At 27.9% G+C, this 21,580-nt stretch overlaps 2 protein-coding genes and 3 non-coding genes across 6 annotated transcripts in view; 1 reads left to right on the forward strand and 4 right to left on the reverse strand.

Moving 5' to 3' along the window:
• Positions 1-192: 192 nt before the first annotated feature.
• Positions 193-4,572, reverse strand: LOC132939147 (host cell factor-like). Its single transcript, XM_061006173.1, has 2 exons — positions 4,394-4,572; positions 193-1,888 (listed from the first exon to the last, which is right to left on the reverse strand). Exon 2 carries the CDS (start codon positions 1,859-1,861, stop codon positions 323-325), a length of 1,539 nt encoding a protein of 512 aa, XP_060862156.1. The 5' UTR covers positions 1,862-1,888; positions 4,394-4,572; the 3' UTR covers positions 193-322.
• Positions 4,573-6,582: 2,010 nt separating this feature from the next.
• The window catches only part of LOC132939216 (metacaspase-2-like), a 94,186-nt gene continuing 79,188 nt past the window's right edge, over positions 6,583-21,580 (forward strand). For both annotated transcript variants that reach the window (XM_061006281.1, XM_061006282.1), the window contains exons 1-3: positions 6,583-6,990; positions 7,073-7,178; positions 13,619-13,715. In XM_061006281.1, the coding sequence (XP_060862264.1) occupies positions 6,949-6,990; positions 7,073-7,178; positions 13,619-13,715 (245 nt within the window). In that variant the 5' untranslated portion in view covers positions 6,583-6,948. The remainder of the gene's footprint in view (positions 6,991-7,072; positions 7,179-13,618; positions 13,716-21,580) is intronic.
• Positions 10,680-10,752, reverse strand: Trnaf-gaa (transfer RNA phenylalanine (anticodon GAA)). The gene has a single exon. It is a non-coding gene; the product is annotated as a tRNA-Phe (tRNA).
• On the reverse strand, positions 13,000-13,072 carry Trnaf-gaa (transfer RNA phenylalanine (anticodon GAA)). The gene has a single exon. It is a non-coding gene; the product is annotated as a tRNA-Phe (tRNA).
• On the reverse strand, positions 19,517-19,588 carry Trnat-cgu (transfer RNA threonine (anticodon CGU)). Its single transcript has one exon. It is a non-coding gene; the product is annotated as a tRNA-Thr (tRNA).

Consider the following 21,580-nt stretch of genomic DNA (forward strand, 5'->3'; position numbering starts at 1 on the left):
ATAATCCCATACAAAAAATGTAATTATTAAACAAAAATAATTTTTATTATGTATTTTTCATACCTAATGATAAATGATTAATCAATAAAATATTGGTTTATTTATTAAAATAGAAAAATAATGATTTTCCCTAAAAATTGAAAACCAATTTCATTAATACATAATATTAGGTATATATTAACTAATAAGACGTGTATCTAAAAACTATATTTAGAACATATAAAAGTAAATACAATATTATTTTTTATTATAATAAACCCCAGAAAATGTTGGTTTAAATAAAATAATACAAATTTTAATTTACAATACATCAATAAATATTTTACATTTTGGGTCTTTTGGGAACCCCAGTTAATAGATTAACACTCTTTTCTCTTTTCATTGAAGGATTCTTATTTGATCCAGGGACGTTGCTGTCTTGTAACCATCTAACTTGTGTAGCTGGTCCATACCCCTTCTCATTTTTAGCAGCAATTCGAAATATTATAGCAGGTTTATTAGTTCTATCGATCAGCGCGGCTCCAAGTGACTCGTGACTGACTACAGCAGCATTATGAGGCCCACAATACACACGAACAAAATTTAAATTTGTCGAAGTTGGTTTTGGACTTTGGTGTGGTACATCCTTAGGATTTTTGATGGCCAAACAAACAGAATATTCTAAAATCTTACCAGAACTAGTAGGAGGGGCTTCCCATGTTAAACTAGCACCATCTGGTGCTTTTGTAATTTTAATAGCAGATGGAGCACCTGGATAACCTGGTAAACAGGTCTTAAATGCAGATATTTCACTCCATTCTCCACGGCCACAAGTATTTATAGCAGCTATACGGAGTTTGTAAGCTGTCCCTGGTTGAATATCAATTTTTAATTTATGTGTATAATCTGGTAAATGATCTAAGCTAGTATTTTCATGTTCATCAGTAGTAGAAGTCGAGTAAAATTGTTTCACCAAACAAGTAGTACCTTTAATTACACCAACATCACACCATGCTGGTCCTTCATGTTTAGCTGGTACAATTGGCTGTACAGATTTTGATATTACGCTTTCTGCAGTTCCATTAGTAGGAGGTGCCTGGTTTAAAGCAGCAGTTGCTAATGTTGATAATGCATCAGCAATATCATTTTCTGATTTCTTCTCTTCTTTCTGATCCGCTTTCTCAACCTTGCATAAGGAATTTTCAAGATTTTCAATTTTAATTTGGTCTTCACTTTTTATAAACTCTGATTTCATTTCAAGTAGAGGAGGTCCAACATTTTGAGATGGTTCATCAGTTAAAAACTCAGATAATTCTCTCATAACCAAGTCTTTCAATTCTGAATCTTTCATACTTAACACTGATTGTTGATCTAAATCAACTACGTTATCTTCAAGTTTTAAATCATTATTCAGGGCCGAATCAGTGACAGGAATAACTTGTTGACTTTCTTTTATTAAACTGTCTTGACTAACTGGAACAATTTGATCTTGAGTGGGTTCAATTGAATTATCTTGAGCAGGAACTGCAGATTCCATATCTGATGTTGATAATAATTGATCTGATACTGGTGTAGGTTGATCAACAACACTGTCTTGCTGTATTGGATCGCTGACAACAATTGTAGTGTCTTCAACTTTTTCATTGTCTCCTAATGTTTTTTCGGAAACTGTTTCTAATTGTTCAGCCTCTTTGACCTTATCAGTATCTTCAATAGATATTTGTTCTGGTTCTGATTCAGTTATTGATTCCTTGTTTTCCTGATCAATTGTAGGAGGTTCTACTTTTTTTATTTCTGCGGTAGCTGATTGATCAGAATTAATAGTTTCAGATATAATTGTTTCTGTTTTATCAGAATTATCAATGACATCTTTATCGTCCATGGTCTCAAGTATAGATAAATAAAATATCTGTAAATTAAAAAAAAAAATGGAAACATTATAGTATTAATTAGTTTATTTGTATAGTTCTATACTAAATAAGATAGTAATAGTAAAATAATTATGAACTACATCAATTTAAATAAAATTGATTAACAACTTATAATACCTATTACTAATAAGTAGGGCTAGGATTTATATGCAATAAAAAAATTTAAAATGTGCATTTTAATTACCTACCAATATAGTTTTTTTTTTCTACACAACATTTAATATTTATCCCTCGCCCCCTTTAAAAATGTAAGGGAGTAAACCCCCTTGGTATTTTATAAATTAATTAAAAAAATATTATCTAAAAGTCATTTTAGATTTGTAAGAATTATTTTATCAAGAAAAGTATATTTAAAACAATTAACTATCGAAAAATAAATGTATGTATTAATCAAATAATTTTAATCATTGCCAGATTTTGCCATCACAACACATCATGATAACAAAATTTAATCTTTTCTCATAATTTCGTAAGTAAAAACAAAACCAAAGTGAAATTTTAATTTGAGATATGATGATCTTTTAGTAATTTGTAACACTGGCAATATTGACTTCAATGATTTAAAGGCAGAACTAAAACTATTTGAGAAAATGTGTTTATCAACTAATATTACTGAACATTTTGAAGCCAATTTAAATTTGTATTTGGAATAAAAGACTTAATTGGCTCATTTGACAATAATATATAATTTATAAAATGTTTTTAACTATTCCAATGAGTTCTGCTTTGAATGAACGTTTGTTTTCATCTTTTTGTCGCTTCAAAATCTCCAGACACTAAATTATGTTAAGATGTTATCCATACCCTAGAAATAAATTGCATTCCCTGCGGTAAACCCAATGAGAAAAACAAAAACACAACAAGCTTAAAAAATAAAATATCATCCATAATGTTGCCACTTCCCCTCATCAAATTTTTCCGACACAAAATGATCATGGTCACCAGACTACCAGAGTACGCATTGAAAACACAAGACTTACAGATTCACATCTAATGCGCGGAGAACCAGAACTCATATGTGGAACATGCTTCTGTGTACTCTCCGTGAAACACAATATATTCTTAGAATGTCCTACACGCCTACCTACCAATACACTCGTAAAAAATCTTACGTTATCACCATCTTATCCAAAGAACTAAGAAGCATGTGGACCGAAACAAGAATCAAGAATTATAGACTCCCTCAAGGGTCAAGATAGTCACAATTCACAGCAAGTTTATAGTACAATGCACCAAAGATACCTACCACAATAAAATATATTATATTATCTTGAACTTTTTTACAATTGTTTAAAACTTTTAACTACCATAGGCTAATGAAAACTATATTTGAAGCATTAATCTAATAAAATTTAAAAAAATATAATAAACATAATTTATAAAGTATTTTTAAAATTATAATAATAATAAAAACATTAGTTAATATTGACATAAAATTATGAAATTAATCGAAATAAATATAAACTATAAGCCTTAAACGAAGTATGAACAAATTTATAATGTATTCAGCAAAATAAATATTGATGTTATAACATTTAATAGATGAAAATTAAGCTCTCACCACTTTTATCATACTTAGCTACCTACCTATTCTGAGATTAAAATATCAGTGTTTTAGTAAAATAAAAAATAAAAATGTATAATTTTTTATGTAAATATTATATTACCAATCCTAAATGTTTTTTTGTCAATAATTATTCCAAAACTAGTTTCTACACTGAGTAGTCTTCTATAAGCTGATGACTAATGGGAAAAGTATCTAAACAATTATAAATTAATGCTCCACAAGTACTTTTTACACGTTAAAAATGTAATTTTAATAATATGTAATATTATATAGACTAAGTAGTAAACAATCCAAAATGTTGAGAACCATTGCTCAGTATGTGTATGTGGCAGCATCTATGTCAAATTATCAAACAGCCACTGTATATTACAATACAAAACGTATAACAGGGGTCATCAAATTGTGGCATTCAGGTCACATGCAGCCCATGAACGAACTTTACAGATTTAAACAAGTACTAATTATAATATAGGCAGTGGCGCAAACACGTACATTAGGTAGTTGAATTAAACTGCCTTGAACATTGGTTGGGTTGGTGAGTAAAATAATAAGAATACACTTCCTAGTTTTTCTGCTATAATTGTATTAAGCACTGTAATGCCATTAAATTATCAAATTAGTTAAGCTCGTCTAAAAGGGGTGTAGTGGGTGAGTCAGTCAAATTATTTGAACTGCCAGTCTCAATTTCATTCGGCGCCGCTTTATATAGATAGTCAAAAAAATATTCATATCCAATATAGTAAGTGACACATAATATAGGTCATAAATCATATAAAAAACGTATTATATTTTATAATAGTAAAACTAGTTAAACATACTGTATAAGTCTAACACAACTCACAAGTTTGAGAGTAATGGGTTTAAATCGGGTTTAAATTTTGTACTAGTAACTTTTAAGCAAACAATAAATCATTACCTTGATTAAATAGATTCAAATGTAAATATAATTTGTTCTATCAAACAAACAAATAACGAAACGTAGATCACTAACTTACGAAGCAACGAAGGTAACTTCAATTAACATTGAAAACATTGACTCAAAGAAATCTAATATCTAAAATTTAGAATACTAGAATCAGTAGAATCTGAATTCTGATTTCAGAAATAATGATAAATGACAATTGATAAATAGTAAACAACTCTTATCATGGAAGACATTAAATTTCACTATTGAAGAAAATTCTAACAATTCCATTGTTATTACAAGAAAAAATGTAATTATAATAATTCTAGCAAATGGTTTAGAAAAATGTTAATAATTAATTATAATAATTAGATTTGTTTTTTTCGGATCACTACCTTTTATTCCATGAAATAGTTTTTTACAAATGAAAAGTAGACCACAAATTCGTTAGATTAAATATTTAAATCCTGAGAGAAACGTCGTGTTTGTAAAGGATCATTACCTCTTGTTCCATAATTTTTTTTTTCTAAGTCAATTTACTCCAATGATATTAATTTTCAAATTTCACCTTTTTTTCTATTTACATATTTTGTTTCAATGCTTGTTTGTCAAAAGATATTTATTCTGATGGACATTTCGTCCATTAAATATTTCTTCTAATGACATCTTTTCATATAATTTATTATTTTTGGTCCCACATATATAGTCTTGGAGTAATGACAAGCTCGAATATGGTTAGATAGTGATATGATATTGTAATCTTTAAGTCGGGTAAATATTAAAACATAAATTCAATCAGCCGGGGAAATTTTATTTCCTGAAATATTGTATGAGTTTCTTATTTTATTTTATTCTATCTATGTGTGTGTGTGATAGAAAGAGGGGAGGGGGTAAACAATTATTATTTTAATTATTCTTATAATACCTATATTCAATCTTATTTTATTTTTTTTTGTTAAATGATTTGTGATAAAAAATAAATACTACAAATTAATATACTCATCAAAAGTTATTATTTTTATTTTATGTAAATTAATTTTTTTTTATAATGCGGGTACGACGCGACTATATTATGAATGAACATATTTCATAGTAGTTAATAATTATATAGAAAAATTATAGACATAAATTCACTTTAGCTACCCAGCACATTTTTGGAATTTTTTTTTCGAAATATACGTATTTCAACGAGTTAAGAATGTTGGTGCAAAAAAAATTTGCAGAAACCATTATTTTGGAAGTTATAGTCATCCAAATGTTGTGGTTTTAGGTATAATACGCATGCGCGGAACACTACTTAATGCCCCGCGAATGGAGCCACTATTATATTATACTTATGTGACTTACAGACTGGCCATAACAACTTTGTTTAATTCCGAAGTATGCCCAAGGTGGTTTTACACAACAAATCGAAATTAAAATACGTATAAAAAAAATTTGAAATTAATTTTAGGCGCTGCGCGCGGTATTAAAGTAGTGTGGCGCGCAGCGTATAAACGTAATAATGCAAACTTTGCATGGCTATTACTTCTAAAATAATGGTTTCCGCAATTTATTTTTTACACCATCGTTCTGAACTCGTCCAAATAAAAAAAATTCCAAAAATGCGCTGGGTAGCTAAAGTGAATTTGTTCCAAAACTAAAAAGTTTCATGACAATATACAAAATATAAATAATATTTTTTAATTACAACAAATTAGATAACTAAAATCGAAGCGAGTTTACTATTAATCAGAACCGTAGACCTTATAGTGTAAGGTCTATGATCGGAACACAGATTCTATGGTATTCATGACAGATCTTTTGGAACAAATATTTTGTGAGCCTACTGGAAAAATGTGTTATGGCGTGTTATGGCCTGTACTACCTAATAAGTTTTATTACCCAACAAAAGTTCAAAATTGTTTCATAGCACAAATAGCTACTTTTAGAATCAATTAATCAAAACACTTTAGTGAAATAGATATTTGTACCACTAAAGTTAAGTATATTTAAAATTATATTTATTCCAATGCCCTTGTCCGTTAGTTGATTCCATAAAAACATCTTCCAATAATTATTATTATTTGTTCCAAACACGATGTAGAGAAATCTTGTTATATTCTGTGATCGTGGTTCCAAAAACTATTGTGTTCAGTTACCTGCAGGCTGCAACCACTTTATCCACAAAATATTTGCTCCAATGGTCATTTGTTCCAAACATTTTTTGAAAAAATGTTTTGTGGAACTACCTATTGTCTCGTTTTTTCGGAATAATTAACGGTTTTTCTTCATTTTGTTACAAAACATATAATCGTAATGATAAGATAAAAGATAAGCGCCGCTTTCTTCAATATTTGAAAAGTTATAATTTATCATAGTCCATAGATTTAAGGCCTTCTACTAAGTTATAATAGAATACCTGAATACTATTATTCTATAAATATTAGTGTCTGTAAGAATAAGTTCTATCGTTTATGTAATTTATAACATTTAATGATTTTCTGGAATGTTGTTGTTTCCAAAATATTTATTTGGAACATTTAAAGCTGTACGTTTAATTTACTGTGCTTTCTTATAAATTCATCATGCAATTTTCGGTATTTGATGATCAGCCAGAAACTATTCAGGTAATCATGTGTTTTATTTTAATAATGCAGTGTATTAAAAAAAATATAGTTGTGTTTAATTTGTTTTAAATATTAATTTTAGAAATTTGAAGAAGATATGAAATATGTTAATTCCAAACTGAAAATTATTGACACTAAACTATCATCTATTCATCCAACTAACAATGCATATGTTAGTAAACTTGAAGGTAAATTAAATACAATTTAATAGATTTAAATGTATCTAAATTGTGATGTTATGTTTCAAATTTTAAATGTAGCTAAACTGTAAAGATACTCATTAAGATTCTTGAAGACTTCAAACAATTTTATTTAAGTTACACATTTTTTAGTATCGAAAGTATTAAACATTTAAATTTATCATTATAAATGTATGTATTATCTTATACTTTATTATTAGTTAAAAATATTAGTGTATGTACACAACTAATTAATATACTTGACAGTTGACATTTTTACAAAACTATTAATTTTACTGACATAGGTAATAAATAGTATATAATATTCCCTATATTCTATCGACTATTATATTGTATAATGTATATTATAAATAATAAATATAATTCAATAAGTATGTACATATAATTTTACAATATCTACCTTGCAGGCAAAACGACTTATTTTATTTAACTCTTAAAACGCTTAATATTTCTTTCTACCTCTACTCGATTTTAAATACTAAATTTGTATTTGGTATAAAAATTGTTATGACTTTTATATTGGAGGCTGGCTTTATTATATTTTGTACTTTATAAAACTAATTTGTTGAGTCATCTTGGTTGTATATTAATGGCTTTAAACAAAAAAAAAAATACAATAATTTTACAAAATGATAAATTTGTTGTACATAAATCTTAAATTCAACATTTTACTAATTATATTAAAACATTGATTGCACATTTACACTGATCCAAGAGAAATTCTTTATTTTAACATTTAGTTATTAATTATAATATATAACAAATATATTATCTTAATTTTGAAAATACCAAGATTGTTTCTTTTATTTATTGTACACATCAAATTTATTATTATAGCCTACTGTAATTTTGAAGGGTTCAATTACCGATAAAAGTTTGTTTTGCAATGACTATATAAACAAAGCACAAGGTCGAGCATTAGCACATTGCAAAGTGGATTTGGAAGCAAGCCCGGCTCAAGGCGTAGGCGATAGGCCCACATCTAAGGCGGCACTTAAATAGTGGGCATTTTCAAAATAGCAATAATATTATTATTTTAGGGGCAGCAAAATTTGATTTTGCCTAGAGCATTATTTTTGCTTGAGCCGGCCTTAGGTAGGCAAGTGTATAGATATTTTGTACGTAGTGTTTTCTAGAGTAGGACCTGACATTTTTATGCACCACAAACTAAAACTCTAAATATGGTACATCTAAGGTCATTAGCCTGAAGGTTATTTAGTAGGTTTTTAACTGTAGAGGAGGGTATGGGGGTATGGTTGGCTAGAACATGTGTATGTGCGGGGAGGATTGTTAGTAGAACCCGGGTGGTCTGATGGTCACCCATCCGGGAACTAGCAACACCGGCTGATGCTTGACCTCCACCGCACCACACCAGGCCACAATATATATTATTGTACTAGAAGTCTAGAACATTCCTTCATTTTTGATAAATGTTAATTATAATATACTTATTTTTACATCAAACCAAATATGCATCTAAATTAACTTTATTGTAGAATTTAAAACTATATATTTTATTACATAGTCTACTAATTTTTATGGATATTTTTAATAAATATTTATCAAACACTTATTTAAAATAAATTTAATAAATAATAATATTAAATTGGAACAATGATGTGTTGGGTCCGGATTTGTATGTTAAAAAAAGGTCAAATATGATGCTAATTTGCTCAAAAAACCTGCAGAAATTTTCTTTGTATTTTTTCAAACATGATAATATGCAAATCTAAAAATAATTTTCAATAAAATAATACACAAACGTTACAAATTTTAATATTATGATGAAAAACTAACTTTATTTTTCAAATTAGGAATATAACATTTTATACATATATTATATTAACTATTTATACAAAATTTGTTTTATATATTATATGATTGAATATACCTTTATATATCTTAAGATAATATATCTACCTTCTATTAAACAATACTTGTCTTGAAAACAGAGAGTTAGACACTTAGAACATACAATGTGTGATAATTCACAAATAATAATAACAATTTAAACAATCCATGAAATATGTTTCAAAATAGATAGACACAGCTTACAGTTAGTGTGTAGGCATGTAATTAGTTATTACAGTGGCGTAGCCAGGATTTTTTTCCGGCTGTAGCTAATCAACTTTTACACTTTTACACATTAAATACGTACTAGCAAAGATAGATAGCTGAAAAGTGTTAATACTTATGGTACATTTTTAAATAATTTAAATACAATTTAAGACTGTTTTACTATTATAGACCATTAAAATAATTTTTCTCAACATTTCGGGGGAGGGGGTGCAGCCCCTTCAGCCCTTCCCCTGGCTACGCCACTGAGTTATTATAAATGTATTTTTAAAGGTAGATTTTTATCAATTTAATACTAATGCAAATAGGAAGATAAAATAAAATAATTTAAACATTAGAGACAGTACTTAGTACTTACTTATTTGGTTATTTCTAATTACATCAACAACCGATCAGTGAGTAGAGCATTTGTATGCATTACAAAGTCAAAACCAACCAAATATGAGCTAAAAAATCATAACATATACATAAATATCGCACTAAAATGTTCAAATATACATGAAAAAATATGCACTCAAAAATTAGAGACATTTATTGTTTTTTGAATATTTAATTAAAATAATAAATTTAAAACTATACTTTTGTTGGTAGTTTTAATATATATGAAAAAAATAAGTTCTACTTAAGTACTTCTTAATGAATGAGTCCTATATGAATCCCTATGTGGTCTAATCAAACATGTGTGTTTAAACACATAGGTTTGGACGTTTCAACGTCTGGTAATAATTATTATAGGTCATAAATCATAATTAAAACGTTTTGTATATTCAGTAACACTAGATCAATAATCTTTATTATTAGTTTGTACTATACTACTAATTACGAAGTTCTACACACTAAACGGATTGAAATTTTGTTCCCTACACGGATATTTGTTTGTCACCATCTTACACTCGTACAAGTACGTAACAAAGCAAATTTACGCTCAGCAGATAGGTAGCTTAAAAATTAGAGTGAATCTACTTATTATGATACTTTATGAAAGAACTTTATCTGTGTTTCTATGTCGATTTTTTACGATAGTTCAATTTTAAGCAAGGTATAGCATATTATAGCGTAAATTAAAAATGTTCCTAACTCACTTAAAAACTGAATTAAAGTAAAAAAACCCAAATATACCAACACGGTTAATGTTCTTACAATCAAGTTTCTTAATAGTACGTTCACTCTAATTTTTAAATTTACGAAGCTCAACGTGATCTGCTAAGCGTAAATTCGTTATGTTGCGCACTTATAAAACGGAGACAAAAAATTCACCTGTACGTCCGTGTTAATAACAATTTAAATACTATGCAAAAAGTAAATTGTTTACGAATAGTTAATTAAAAAACGTAAACACGTAATTAATTTGATTATAGTAAATATAAAAAAATATGTTCAAAATGGTCAAAAAAAAATTAAACAAAAAGTTGTTGCCGAAACCAGGGATCGAACCAGGGACCTTTAGATCTTCAGTCTAACGCTCTCCCAACTGAGCTATTTCGGCAGACAAGAATTGAGGCAATTTTGGATGTATAAGACATAATGTTTGAGCATTAACTTCGTTTTACTTATCCTACGACCTATAGTTGTAGGCAGGGCAGGTACGTCACAAAGGGGGTGAACACTCAGTGGTCTAGAACTGGCCCCCTCAGTTTTATTTTAAATTCTGAGCGAAGCGATTACAATGATGTTTTTTTTAAATTTTTTTTTTATGTCTGTCATCACCTTTTAGGACAGTAAAAGTGCTTGGATTTTCTTCAACAGTAACTTTTCTGATAGGAAAGTGAATCTAGTTGGTACTTTGGGGGGGTCAAAAGTGAAAAATTCTCAGTAGTTTTCAAAAGCTACTTGAAAAACAAAAGAAAAATTAAGGAAAAACGGGAATTTTTACGCAAAATCTGTTTTCGAGAAAATCGATTTTGGTTTTTGGTGCAACTCTAAAACAAATGACCGTAGGTACATGAAATTTTGACTGAATGTTTATATGAGCATTTTCTATATACCATAACATTTTGCCATATTTTGAGCTGTTAACGGGCGTTTTTGCAGTTTCCATTTTTTTTAGTTTTTTTTCTATAAATATCAATACAATTTTATTTGTTGGTTAAAAAAGCTTGAAAATTTAATAGAAGGCTCCTAGGTTATTGTTTCAAAGGCAGATAAAATTTGAGAAATTCATAAAAATTTTTCTTTTTACATCTAAGATTTGAAAATGTAATATAAGATTATCCATTAGTTTGTCTACCTTTATCAAAAAAAAATGTCTACAAGAAAGTCAAATTAAATTTTTATGAACGTTTGAAATTCATATTTTTACAACATTTGATATTCACTCAATTTCTCATGTAACGATTTTGCTATTTTGTTGTTATCCAAAAACGAATAACTGTAGATACATGAAATTTTGACTGAATGTTTATATGAGCATTTTCTATATACCATAACATTTTCCAAATATTTTGCCATATTTTGAGCTGTTAACGGGCATTATCAGTTTCCATTTTTTTTAGTTTTTTTTCTAGAAATATCAATAAAATTTTATTTGTTGGCTAAAGCCTAAAAAAGCGTGAAAATGTAATGCAAAGCTCCTGATATATTGTTACAATAGCAGTTAAAGAATATTATTATTTATAAGCATTGAAAGTTCAAATTTTGACAAAATTTATCGAATTTAAAATTCAATAATTATTTTGTAGTTAAAAATTTATAAAATGTTCAACTTTTATAGCTAAGGATTGAAAATTCAAAACAAGGTTCCACGTAAATAGGTTATATATATAAATTACTTTATTCATAATAATTTCATCAATTATGCTTCGTAATATCATAGGCTGACTGACCGTTTTCGCTCAGAATCGTTTTTCTTATACAATCATATTATATAATTGAATTCAAACTTAACATCATCCATTACAGTGACCCACTTGTAACCTACTGTACAGCAGAGCGACCTTCACTTACCCTCCTTTTTTTTCTTAATAATGTGCAATCAAAAACACATTACAACATGTACCTATATAATAATAGAATTTTAATATGTATATTTAAACTAAATGTTTATTAAACATGTTATATTCCCCCCCCTAAAAAAACATAGATACGCTAGTGCAGTGGCATCAATTGGCTAATGTCCTATGCCTATCTATGTTTTTACTATCTACGATTCTATTGATGTTGCCGATGTCGCCATGTGGTAGTCTTTTATGACTCCAAGCGCCAATTTTGTACCTTCCAATGTACCATATACCAAGATTCGTCGGAGTATAGCATTTTTTACATGATTGAAAAGTTTATAAACATAAATAAGAAAAATAACTTGTAATTTATAAGTTATAGGTAACAGTATTGTAAATACTAAATAATAATCTTTAGTAAAAGATTTATTTGAAATATTTGAACATTTTAAATTCTAGCGGAGCAAATGAGCAATGAATGTATTGATTTTACAATGAGTTTTTTGCATAACTCATGAAAAATAACAGTAAATAAATCAAAATATTTTGACCCTTTTAAATTATTTATAGGCATAAGATAGTTTTTATTAGTATGTTCTTAATAATTATTGTTTCTGATAAAATGTTTTTTGCTCTGCCAAAAAACGCATGAGTTGTTGGTAGAAATTGAAAAAAAAGTTAAGCATAAAATCCAGATCTAATATTATTTTATGAGCGTCCGAAGTTAGAATTTTATATAAAATAAGGCTTAAATATTGTTTTTATATAAACAGTTTAATGAATAAACAAAAAATTTTTGCCGAAACCAGGGATCGAACCAGGGACCTTTAGATCTTCAGTCTAACGCTCTCCCAACTGAGCTATTTCGGCCGTGTAGAACGCCGCCATTTGTACAGTATGTAAGGCGGGTTAAAATTACTTTTGATTTAAATCTAGATGGCGTTACTGTAATCTATAGGTCTATAATTAATTCAATCCGATTTCTTAGTCAGTTTACTATATAGTAGGTTCTGTGATCTCATAATTGCAATGATCAATCATTGCCTAGAAAAATTACTATATTTCAAAGGATAATTTTTTTATGAGCAATTCAGTAGATAGTATAGGTTGAAATAATTTTACCTATTATTGTTATAAACTAACTTATTACGTCAGTCCCACATAAACCGTTGAACAATTTGAATAGGTTCGCGGTAAAAATTCCTTAAAATTCCTCCAAATGTTTTTCAAATTGCATTGTGTATTTAATATTTATTTAAAAAAAAAAGTTTTAAATTTTAATGAACATAGTATGTATTTAGGAACTTATTATTTATAATAAATATTATCCTCCGAACAATATAATTAATTTATTAATAAGTAATAATTTTATAACTATTAGGTATAAATTATAATAATACCCATATATTTTTTTAGATACATCTAGTATAAGTTGTTTAAACCATTTAAAAGATGAAGAAGCTGAAAAGAAAATTGAAGACGTTTCTAACTCTACGGCTAAAACTTCACATAGGTAAGAGTTTAAAAGTTTTATTTTAAATGATATATATATTTTTTCCTTACAAAGCTGTCGAGCTGTCGAGCTGTCGAGCTCTATATACATGAATATTTTAGTATTTACTATTTGGTCACATTTATTTACTAGAACGTCTAGAATATTGTATAATTAAAATTCTTATTAATTATTTATTATGATTATATTATCTAAAATATTTTAATTTATTCTCAAAAATGAATTGATATAATTATTGGAGTAACCTATAATATATTTTTCGTTGATAAGTAGCGGATTGGGCCGGCGAGATACTAGAAATATTACCGGTGGGCCGCTGCTCAAAATTTATAAAATAGGTACCTATATTAAGGTCCCCACGGCCCACACACTGTAGCGATGGCTGTAAAATGTGTCCGGACTCATTTTACCGCTACCGCCTATGATAAGTACACACAACTGTGCAAGGATTTTGCAATATACTAATTAATAATGTTATATTTTTACAACGAAAATTTTGCGTTATAACATATAACTTATGAGGTACGGTATACTTCAGGTACCTGGTACGATTTTATTTTTAGTTGAAAAACAGTTGTTCGCTCGTATTAATATGTAAAGGCGCATATTATATTTTTATAAGTATGGTGGGTGCGTATACAAGGAAACCGGTGTTCTCTTACTGACAAACACGAGCAACTGAAATTGCAGATGTCTTTGGACTTATTGTTAAGAGTACTTTTTATAGTTATGTGCACCTTTTTGATCAGCTGCCTCAGATAGGTATGATGCAAGAAAGTGCTCGTGCCGTAGAACATATAAGAGGGGTTCGTCCATATTTTTTTCAATATTATGCAGGGTGAAGGAAGGGTCCTTACTCCTTACTCTTTTGTATTCAAAGGCTTTCTTCACCTAGCTCAATGGCTTACAACATACATTACCTATATGCTTCTTTGTTACTACCTCACAAAACAAAATTAAGAAACCAACCTAATGAATAGATGAATCACGACAGAGGCGTAGTCAGGGGGTTGAGGCTATTGCGTCCCCTCTCAATATTTACTGTGTTTATTTTAGCCTATATTATATTTAAAAAAATATTTTACAAAAACCCTGTAATCCTCCCCTCTCGTTACAAAATTCCTGGTTACGCCACTGAATCACGAATATGATTATTTATATAAAATATTAAAATATATTAGTAATGGATTTTTGATAACTCAATACCTACATAATATTATACCTGATTTGGTACATTGTATTAGTTTTAAATGTTTTTTTAATACAGACATTCAGTGTATTAATTCTAAAGTGTCGTTTAACAATATATTACACAATCGTAAACATTCGTATTTTTCTAACTAGACACCTAGATTAGCTATTTTATAAACTTAAGTTATTAATTAAGATCACTGATTAGTTATATAAGTTTTTTTAAATTAAAATTGCTTTTGCTTTGCTACTAATATATATTCATTATTAATATGGTACTTTTTACATATCTAGGTAGTTGAATAAAACTTGTAAAAATACCTTGCCTTTCCGAAGAAAATAAAACTGTGTCTATACATGACGATTATAACTAGGTAGAGGCTAAGCTTCTCTAAAAATTGGTTTAGCCTCCCCAAAATACTGATCAAATATACATGATGTAGAAAGATATTTCTTGGATCTCATCAAAATACCTTAGGCCCCTTCCCAATAAAAAAAAATAGTACCTATTTAGTCTACGTTTAAGTATATCTATATTTTACAGCTGACCATTTGTATGACGTATATGATGCCTGGAACTCATTTTAATTACCTACGTCAATATATTATGCATTATGCATAGATACAATTGTACAAATAAATGAAATGACAATATATTACGCCAGTAGCGTAGACAAAAACATTTTTTTGAGGGCATTTAATTTTTTTCTCTAGTTTTTGCAATGCAAGAATATCTTTCTATAACCCCTTTGTTCATTAAGTGGAAACACCACTCTTTTTGTGACTATATTTTAGTTAACAACTATGGTACCCACATTTAATATAACAATGTATTAACGTTATTGTAAACCATAGGTTAATGTATTCATTAATATATCATTATACCAATATGTGTTGTAAACAAACATTTGATTTTTTCTTCGAATGTTATTATAATTTACTAACAAGAATAAAAGACTATATAATAATAAGGCTGTTGAAAGCTTGTCATTTTTTCGTGCATTTAAACCAATAAGCAGTATAAATATATACTTCCAGTCTCCAGAAGCTCAATTTTGAACTGCGGGAAACTCCGCACACTAATGTTCAGTCACTATACACACCCAGTCATATAGCACTAACAAATGACAATGGATACAGAACATTTAACTTTTAATTTTTATCAAACATAATATAATATAAAACAAGCAAAAAAAAAATGTCAAAAAGATTTCCCGTGTGGGGAGGGGGGTGCGTGCCCCCAGTGTCCCCCCTGGCTACGCAGCGCTGTATCACGCCATCACAGAAATTCTGTATTTCGTTCCATTGTTCTGGCGTGCATTTTTTTAGTCTTTACACTCGGTTTTATTCTCCCACTCTACGTCTACGTATCAAGTCTCTACTCCGTTTTATATCCTAATTTTACAGTCGCACTACTACTTAAAAATTCATTAACAGGTAGTAGCTAGTTATCCAAGCAGACCCAAGGTCTTTGGAAACTAAAAAACAGCGCGTCGCGCATGTGTCAATTTTATACGCATGTTCACTACTGCGTTTATACGCAGGATGTCAATTGTTGCGAATTGTGATAGACATTGGACCCCTCCCCGCTCCCCTTCACCACGAACTACTCCCCTTTAAAAATACAAAAATTAGTACGTTGCTATAACGTAATGGAATACAAAAGTGACATTACTGTTTACTTGTTTGGAATGTATTTAAATATTTTGAATCGTTGAGTCATTCCAGAGTGTCAGAGATTGAAATGCAGTTAACGTTCTGATAAATAAAAAAATAACAACACGTTGTGCACACGAACGAGATAACGTTAAAAAACCAATCAACCTTGCTATATGCGATCCATAAATGTGTTTTGCATACAAAAAAAAACTCGCCTAACCTGAATACCATTGTAGTAGTCTAGAAAACACACGTATGATACTTACAACGTACATACACGATATAAACACGTGACACGCGCATAATAAATGTGTATTAAAATATAATATGGGTACCTTATGAGTTATGGCGTATTCGTGTATGTATTAATTTTATAGCATACCTATTTGATAATTTCGAATTTTGATTCTTATTTCATACATTTTATTATTGCTTAATATGAACAATGTTAATTCGATTTTTTGATTAGATTGACTGTATTCTACCAACCAACCAATTCTAGAGACTAGAACCAACTAAACCAAAAACATAAAAATATAAAATAAAAAAAAAAATTTTAAAAACACACTTTTCCATAAAAACATTTAAAAAAAAATTTTAAAAATTGCACTAAAAAGACAAAAATAATTCTCTGTACTTAAAAATAATGAAAAATTTATTGATGAAAAATTTAAAAGTGTGTGGTGCTCATACACTTGACATATATTCCCAGTCACTATCTTATAAACATGATTGAACAAAGAAGTGTATGTGAGACTTTCCTTGGCTTTTAAATTTTTCATCAGTAAATTTTTCATTATTTTGCTCTTATACTTGACATATACTGCCAGTCACTATCTTATAAACAGGATTGAACAAAGAAGTGTATGTGAGACTTAGCTCGGCTTTTAATGTTTTGTATGATGCACCACACACTTTTAAATTTTTCATCAATAAATTTTTCATTATTTTTAAGTACAGAGAATTATTTTTGTCTTTTTAGTGCAATTTTTAAAATTTTTTTTTAAATGTTTTTATGGAAAAGTGTGTTTTTAAAATTTTTTTTTTTATTTTTTATTTTCTACTTTTTAGTTGAAAGTAAATATTTTTATTAAACGTTTAAGAAATATGTTATCCGGTGTTTTCGGTACCTATATCAGAATACCGGTATAATGTTATTTGGTAATAATTACCGTTGTTACCATAGATATTATAATAATGGATAGGACACGCCTATACTTGCTTCGTAAGAGGTTGCGGTTTTTTTTGGGGAAGAGAGAAAGTTCAATATCTGCGAGAGATATTACGGCGACGTCGTGGGGACAATCCTTTTTTTTTTTTTTGGTCCATGTCCCAAAATGACAACGGATTATTGTATTGTCATCCAAGACCAAGGTCTATACCAATTTTCAGAATTTTTCATCTTCAAAAAGTGCCTCAAATCGAGCGCGCAAGATTTGATCACAGACAGACGTGAAACCAAACTTAAGAAAAGTGTTAATAAAACACCTATTCACAATATCTTTTTTTTAATGCTCAGTTATATCACTAATTAAATACATTTTATTGTTACTGTTTTACTGTACTTTTAATCAATGCATAACCATTAATAAATTATAGTTATAAAACTAAAAATAGCCTAAAACAAATATTAAAATCTTTGTTTTTGTAGTTCAATAGTTATTTAATTAAATATATATTGGCGGGACTAGTAAAAACTTGGCCCCACCCTAAGTTAATTTCGGTAATATATCTGAGTCCTGAGGAATTTTCCAATTCCAAAACTCAACTTAAAATTATTTACGAATTAAGCTCTACAACATACAATTTGTCCGGTATAAATTGGCCAGTGGTTACTTCATAGTTTACATACATAAAGAACACGAAATGAATGTTTTTATGGGAGATCCGAGATAGTGTGCTACCTATTGTGGTTATAGATTGACGTGTTATACTGTTAACTGTTATTACTTATTATTATAAACGAAGTTAACCCTCTGCAACTTATACAAAATACATTCATTGTTTTTTACAGTTTTTGAATAATTGTATAGAAAAACCATCTATAACAAAAGTTATGTAAGTTCTGAGTTATGTTATGAATAATATTGTATTGATTTGACAATGATGTGTTTTTTCCTTTTTATTATTTGTGCCTGACATCCCCTTTTAGGACAGTAACATGCTTAGATTTTCTTCAACAGTATCTTTTCTAATAGGAAAGTGAATCTAGTTGGTGCATCGGAGAGGTCAAAATGTAAAATTCCCAGCAGTATTCAAAAGCGCCAGGAAAAAAAAATGAGGAAAAATGGAATTTTTACGCAAAATCGCGTTTTGACAAAATTGATTTTGGTTTTTGTTTTAACTCTAAAACAAATGACCATGGATAAATGGAATTTTTACTGAATATATATAATTTATATTGGCATTTTCTATACACAATAACATTTTCAAAATATTTTGATTCGTTTTGAGCTGTTTACGGACATTTTCAATTTCCTACTTTTTTTATTTTTTTTTTATAAGATATTCCAATAAAATTTTATTTGTTGGGTCAAAAAGCTTGAAAATAGTCTATTAATATATTCTTGAAATGGCAGTTGAAAAATATTAAAAATACATAGCCACAATTTTTTTATAATCATCCAAAGCGTTCGAATTTTGATAAGATACGTAAAATTCACGAAAATGTGCATATTAATTTGAGTTAGAAATTCATAAAAAGGTTTGTCTAATTTTATCAAAAAAAAAAAATCTTACTGAAAAGTTAAAAAATAAAATGTCTATCAATAATATTCACACTAACAAACAATCACCGCTCAAAATCGTTTTTCGTATATAATGATATCATTGAGTTCAAATTTAACACAAATCATTATAGTCCACTTACGTGCGTTTTCATTTTTCATTAATATTTTATAACGTATTAAAAATTATGGAAAAACGTGTTGAAAAATTTCAAAAAAATTGCTTGCCTCCTGTGAGGTTTGAACTCACGACCCCTGGTTTACGAGACCAGTGCTCTACCACTGAGCTAAAGAGGCGCGTTGCGATTCCTGAAGAAAATGAATTCATTTAAGCGCATCCGTATATTGTGTTTCAATATCATGAAAATGTATGTAAATATTATAATTTATAAATAATAACCATAGTATAAGAAATATTCCTTATACTAAGATTATAACCAAAATATGTCTTTAATTACTGTATTATGTTATACTTATAATGTAATAGAAATTATTAATTTTTATTATTTATGCAGTTTGTATAAACGTTTAAATCATAGACATATAAATGTATTTTATTTATTTATTTATTTATTTATTTAGATGGCTATGGTTTTAATAAAACACAAATCTCATATGTTATACCATTGATTATGAATACTAGTAATATAAGTATTCATAATCAATGGTTTTATTTATATTTTGTAATCACAAATACTTATAATTACTAATGTAGAGTGTAGACTTATTTTTGGTTTCTAAACTTCTGAAATCTAAATGGTAGAAAGAATTTATTGGCTTTACAATGTTGTGAGTTGTTTGTTTAGTAACATATAAATACTAGCATTTATAATCAATGGTTATATACTAATATAGGTACTTAGTACTTATTATAATATATTATAATTAGGTTTTGGAGCAGAATATTAGCTCCAATCTTCAACATTGATCACTCTCAATTTTGTGGTAGAAATTTATCTAGTTGCTAAGATGTTATCGTAGAAGCTAAAAAATATCAAAATATATAATATGAACAATCATTTTTATATGTTTGAAGTTCAAATTTTGACAAATTATGTTATATTCAAACATGAAAATATCATTTTTCCTTAAACTATTTTATTATAACTTAAAAATTATTAACCATATGAATTTGAAACATTAAATTTTTACTCATGCCAGTTACACAAAAATGTTGTATAAACATTACTGAATACAATTTTAAAAATACCGTTTAGACTAATTTATTTTTTAGTTGTTTATATCACAAACCTTTTTATTCACACGGTACGCCGAAGGACGATATTAAGTCATAAGTTGTATGGAATGTTTTTGGTAAAAATTATTTCAATCTGCTAAAAATTATCTCATATACCTAAACATTTCCAAGAATATCTCATTTACCCAGATATTTTATCTGTATGCTTATAATATTGAATTAATAACATTGCATTTTGATTTTAATTATTTGAATTATTTGTTCTAACTTTAAAAATATATTTTAGACTTATAATGAAGTATTTTTACCTGATAAATACCTAAAATATTTAAAATACCTAATAAATATGAAATATCAGTAATAATAAAATATAATATATAAAAACCAAACATTTTTAAAAATTGCCATAAAAATACCAAGAAAGTTAATTTTTTTTTCTTATTAATTTTATAGATCAAACGAGTTAAGTTATATTATTTTTATAAAAAGTTTACTTACATTCATAATACAAATATTATGTCAAATGAATAGCTTTATAACTAATTGAATAATTGAATGTATTATACACATTTTTGATTCAGAAATTATTTCTATATATTTCATTAATAAAATTTGACATAATGTGTCCCCCTGAAAAAATAGTAACACAACTCAAAAAATATGTTTTCGAATTATTATCATCAAAATTTGCATAATTTAACTCTTCATATTTTAGTATGCTTAAAATAACAATTTAAGTACCATTTGGCCTTTGTTTTATTATAAATCTGATTTCAGTTTGACTTGTGTCATTACTTTTGCTTGGAAAAAAAATATTATATGTGGCGTAAATCAAAAAACATTTTTTTTCAAGCAGAAATGATGACACATATCAAACTGAAATCAGATTTACAATAAAACAAAAGTGAAATAGTACTTAAATTATTATTTTAAGCATATACAAGTAAACTATTCAATATGAAGAATAATATAAGATTGAAAAAAGGAAAATCAATTAAAAATTCTATTTATAATGACTAAATGACATAATAAAACATTAAAAGTCAATTTCCCAACATTTTGATATTATAATTTGTGTCACTATTCTTTCA

The sequence above is a fragment of the Metopolophium dirhodum genome, chromosome 2 (assembly GCF_019925205.1).
Source record: "Metopolophium dirhodum isolate CAU chromosome 2, ASM1992520v1, whole genome shotgun sequence".
NCBI classification, from domain to species: Eukaryota; Metazoa; Arthropoda; class Insecta; order Hemiptera; family Aphididae; genus Metopolophium; species Metopolophium dirhodum.

Coding starts and splice junctions, on each gene's coding strand:
- LOC132939147 (XM_061006173.1), bottom strand. CDS start 1,861: ATGGACGATAAAGATGTCATTGATAATTCTGATAAAACAGAAACAATT.